The 5,444-nt window shown below is 39.9% G+C and overlaps 1 protein-coding gene across 1 annotated transcript; it reads left to right on the top strand.

Annotated features, from left to right (window-relative positions):
* Positions 1–753: 753 nt before the first annotated feature.
* LOC116179480 (protein bowel-like) lies at positions 754–4,203 on the top strand. Its single transcript, XM_031499274.1, has 2 exons — positions 754–836; positions 2,781–4,203. Exons 1-2 carry the CDS (start codon positions 754–756, stop codon positions 3,868–3,870), a joined length of 1,173 nt encoding a protein of 390 aa, XP_031355134.1. The 3' UTR covers positions 3,871–4,203.
* The last annotated feature ends 1,241 nt before the right edge of the window (positions 4,204–5,444 follow it).

The raw sequence follows: 5,444 nt of genomic DNA on the forward strand, positions 1-5,444 counted from the left end.
AAATGACATGACAATTCTGTTTCTCTAGAAAGTATCACGACGGCAGAACCTAAGCTTACTTTTTTTGACGTCCCTAAATTAGAATTGTCAGAAGCTTTACAATGATTTATATGACTTCTGCATAAAATAAAATTTTGTATTATACACGACGATAAAGGGAAACTAACCATCTCGTGAGTCTTTCACTCAATGGTTAAAGTAACCCTTTATCGTCTTGTATAATAAATAACTATTATTCAAACAAATGGCAAAAATAAAAATTCTCTCCACAATAGCTTAACACGTAAATATTCAATATTCTCCCTCAAATACTCAAAATTATTACGTACGTTACACAAAAATCTTATAGTAACTTCAATGTACAATTGAAACCCTCCAGTTTAGCAAAACCCCAATCAAGGATGATCGATTAAATTGATTATTGTATCTTAAAACAAGATGTTCCGGACACAAATTCGCACGGATAGCGCCAAGTACAAATAAAGCATATAAGTGAGCTCAGTTCTCGCATCCAAATCTTGCAAATAATTAAAAGAAAAGCTCCCAAGCCGCAGGGCTCGATATATAATTAATTGACTAATGCCTGAGGGGCCTGGTTCTACTTGTAATCTGCCGCTATAACAGGTACGGTACTTAATCGGCCAATCCAGAAATGGCAAAACAGTTATTAACTAATACGCTGAAGAGTTGTTTCTTTTTTGAGGATCGATTCCCGATATCATATCTCGTGATACGGTGACCCAATTCTACAAAATGGCAGCTCGTTATCAGCAGATGGAAGATATATCAAAGGTGTTGGCACTCGCAGGCAACGGTGAACGTTACACACTCTTACAGTTGAATTAAATTAGAACTAACATTAAAACTAAAAATTAAAACCCTAAAAGAAATCAAAGGTAACCCTCTTCGTTGATATCATAAAATGTACAATAAGAGGGATAATTATAGATGAAGCAACAATTATCGATCGAAAATTGTCGAATAAACAGATGACAGCCGCACCTAAAGAAAAGGTACACTTAAATTACGTAAAGTGCAAATGGCGCTACTTACAATAAGTCAGAAAAAAACACAATTATATCATCCCCATTGAAGTTTTGGGTGAATCCGTCCTAACAATATTTTCGGAATCCCCAAATTAATGAATCCAATTGCAGAGATTAAATATGATGATGGCAATTAAAATTCCATGCGCTCCTAACTAAGCCCTCAGCTGTTGGTTTTTAATGCAGTGTAACCTGATACGGCTCTCGACAGAAAGAAAATGAAAATCTATACGCACTGCGCGGTAAACTTGCGTGGTCAAATTCCAATAATAGATGGAGCCATTTATTTAAAAGTTACGAGGATTTTTCAAGTAAATATATCGTGCTTGTAATAAACAAAATATATAACTTTCATGGTATTCCAATTAAAGGTCTCAACAAAAGGAACGGTGTTGTACCAAATACCGCCCGACTTTCTGACTCTTTATTAAATGAGGGGTTGGGAGGAGGTGTGTGTAGGGGGGGGGGCTGGTTTTATCCTTCATGGTACTCTAATGAAAGGTCTTAACGAAAGGAATTAATTTATACCAACCATAGCCTCGAAAGGGCCCGTATGAATAAAAATAAGCAAATGCTTATACTTGCAAAATTCAAAGTAAATACTCGTAACTGCCCCTTCATACTGGTCTGTTTAGCAGCGCTGCACTACGTCCTGTCCTTCTGCTTAGCAGCGCTGCTAAATCGCCCAGTACGAAGGAACACTTACGAGTATTTACTTTAAATTTTGCAAGTATAAGCATTTGCTTATTTTTATTCATACGGGCCCTTATCACGATTGGACATAAATAATTCCTTATATCTCAAGAACGGTTTGTCGGGGGATGGTACTGGATGGAAAATGCTTTGTCGGAGGAAAGTATCCACAAAGGCAAAACTGAATTGTCTGGAGGAGACATATCTATAGGCGAAGTCTCGTCATTAATCATCTAACAACAAAGAAAAAATCGATAAATATATTATTCTACTGCCTTATAACGCAACCATTTACTAGGCTATTTCGCATTAATCGATTTTTTCTGTATTTGATAATCGTTAATTAATAATCACAACGTTTCTTGTGATTTTATGTAGAGTGAATTACTCAAAGTGTGGCCTATAAATTTAACTGCTGCTTAAGCGTAGACAGCCGCGTAAGATCTTAAGCGCATAATTATACTCGTATACCTACCCAATTACACTTTCAGGTACCAATAAAATCGTTCGTCAAAGTACGTAATAATCGAATAGCGTTGTTACGTAAGACTTTTATTAGTCCAAATGCGGATGTTCAGTTATCCATACTCGAAGGACCAAAGGCTATGCTCCGTAATAGTCAAAATTCCATCGCTCAGATAATGATCGTCCGTATAATTAATTATAAAATACCAACTTGGATATTTTAAACGAAAACCGTTAAAGGAAAAATTTTAAATTGCACGTAAATATATCGTTTTACGATAATTAAAGAAGAGATCCTCTAATTATTCCTTAAATGATAATAAGACAGGCCGGCTTTTCTCTCGTAATTAAGCAATATAATTATATAAATCTTGGAACGATCTTTTTTATCCTGTCGAGTAATTAAAGGAGGTAAAAATTTACATTTTTCAGTTGAGGTAAATCTTCCTTGTTCGAACCTGTTATTTATCTTGTTTGCATGCCGTGCAGCTAACTTGGTCGCGAATAATTGTGGGCAACAACGCCACGTTGCATGTGCGGAATGAGATCGTACTGATTTCGGTTTTATTGTTTCAGGTATATACATAGCAAGGAGAAGCCGTTCAAGTGTGGAGAATGCGGGAAGGGCTTCTGCCAGTCGAGGACTTTAGCAGTCCACAAAATTTTGCACATGGAAGAGTCGCCGCATAAGTGTCCAGTTTGTAGCCGCTCGTTTAATCAACGTTCCAATCTCAAAACGCATCTCTTAACGCATACGGATCATAAACCCTACGAGTGCAATTCCTGCGGAAAGGTGTTTAGGCGCAACTGTGATCTGCGACGACACGCTTTGACCCACGCGGTAGGGGACGTACCCGCTGACGACTTAGGAGACGGTTTCGCAGCTTCAAACGACTTGGAGCCCTTATCGCCACGTCCACGCAGTCCCTCGCACGACGGTAGAGAGGAGTCGATACGAACCTGCTCTCCAACGCCCGAAAGAACGCAGTGTCACGAACCCTGTTCATCATCAAGCCCGTACACCATGCGACCGCACCCCGACAGTCTGGACAAACGCACCGAACACGACATAGACGACCCAGAATTGGACGACGAGCCCGAAATAGATCCCGGACAAGAAGAAAATCCAGAACCAGAACCTCCACACCCTCAACTGCAAATCAGGCGAGACCTGCACCACCCCACGCTGAAATCATCAACGATCACCAGTGCAAGCATGGAAATGGGATTCCTAAGTCCATTCCGAAAACGAGTCCTGGACGCCGATAGACCGTCGACGATTACGAACAGCGGCCGGCAGACGCCTCCCATGGCGCTACGCATAGCTCCCATGCACCTCCCACCGCCTCCTCCTCATCTAATCTCCCAAAGCGTACCCATACCACCCACACCGCCAGTATTAAAACCACCCGACCACCCTCCTCCGCCAATACACGTCCTCTCGCTACCACCAACATCGGCCCACATGTCGTCGAACATCATCCGCAACATCCCCCACAAATACAACTGCGAACCATGCCCGAGCACCAGCGGCGCCACCGGCAACAACTTCGCCAGCGACCTCTCGATGAAAAAGGAACTACCGCCGCCCCCTCGACCGCCTCATAATCCACCGCCGCCGCCGCGCAAGACCGGCTTTACAATAGAAGACATAATGAGAAGGTAGTAGACAAAGTGGAGTAGGTAACTTTCCATTTCGCATGTTCCTCAATAATTTTGTAGATATGTAAATAAAGGATGGGACTCAAAATGCTCGCAATAAGGTCGATACACAATTAAATTACGGGTAGGACTTTTCTTTAATTTTGTATCGATATTTACGTGAACCGAAATGATGCCGATCATTTTAGGGCACGCCTAGGATTAAGTGAGGTATTCTATGTACAAGTATTATTTAAGTACGATCTCGGTATTTATGTATAAAACAAATTAGTGATAAATGCAAAAAAAATGTGTTGTACAAAGTTTTGATAATAAACAAAAAGAAAATTTTACTCGACTTAATGGATCCACTTTTTAGCCTTCATTAAAATTTATGCTGCGGTCAAACATACCGCTTCAATTACATCCAATTACGTTTCCTTTTAAACCAGAGGATGTTTGCGAAAACAGTAATTTTAAATAAAGTGTGGGCGCCGCTGGTGGCATTTCTCACAGGGTAAGGTGCTAAATAAGAGAGGAATTTTTTAATTAGGTGGTTGGGGACGAGATAAAATTATCATCTAACAATGTGTAGAAATGCATTCGTTAATTAAAACATTCAACCTGTAGCCGAATTCGGTTTTGCATTTAAAAAGGAACGAGATATGTTAACAACTGGTTCCAGTGGCGGCGACAAGGTTTCCACGATTTGTAGGAGCGTCAAGCTGAGATAAATATGTCAATATCTACTTTTGCGAGCCGATAATTACTTTCGAATCTTGTACGCTACGCACAGCTGGAGAAAAATCTACAGGGCGCACGAAAATAAATTCGTGATTTATTAACGATAATCGTCATACGAACGGGAAATAGTTATGTCAATTACACAATACAGTTTTAAAATTTTTGTATAAAATCAAAATAGTTATTTATATTTTCTTTTTTACTCTTCCATCATGCTACTTATTAGTTTATGATCCGCACTAAATAGATAATTTCGTTGAATTTTTAGGCACTAGTGCGCGAAAGTAGATATTCAATTGTAAAATTGACGTTCCCGACGTTCGTGTTTGATTGGGAAAACGCGATTTAGAACGAAGGAGTGCAAAAATGTATTATAGTCTGTTTCTAAGGCACTTTTCCTGCGGCCTTCCAAATGAATTTCATGCGAAACGGAGTTAACAGTTAATGCCCAATAATTATGATATTGGTATCGTATAGATTTTGGTGGCAATCTAACTTTACCCCACTCAACGACTTAAAAAAATTGATAACTATTGAATGATCAACAATCCAAATTAAAGATCCTTTCCTGGCCGAATGTCTGGCAGTATCCATTGCAAAGCGAACTGCGGGTAGAGCCTCTTCTCATTTGGTATGACCGTTGCCCACGAAAATGGATTTGCGCTGGGTGATACAGATTCCTTCACATGCTCAAGATCTCTCCGTATTATGGACCAAGTGTAACGTAATGTCCTGCAAGAGGCGAGTCGTGATACAGCTTCAAAACCTCCTCGACCATTGATACCACTAGCTTAATCACCGTCACCATCCATATGGTATCGGTATAGGACTCCATTCATCAGGATATATCCTCGT

Source organism: Photinus pyralis, unplaced genomic scaffold, assembly GCF_008802855.1.
Source record: "Photinus pyralis isolate 1611_PpyrPB1 unplaced genomic scaffold, Ppyr1.3 Ppyr1.4_LG8, whole genome shotgun sequence".
Taxonomy (NCBI): Eukaryota; Metazoa; Arthropoda; class Insecta; order Coleoptera; family Lampyridae; genus Photinus; species Photinus pyralis.

What these genes read in the sequence shown, in the direction of transcription:
- LOC116179480 (XM_031499274.1), top strand. Translation starts at nt 754, where the DNA reads ATGGCAGCTCGTTATCAGCAGATGGAAGATATATCAAAGGTGTTGGCA. An exon ending in GAACGTTACACACTCTTACA is followed by an intron (nt 837 to 2,780) that starts GTTGAATTAAAT and finishes TTATTGTTTCAG; the next exon opens with GTATATACATAGCAAGGAGA.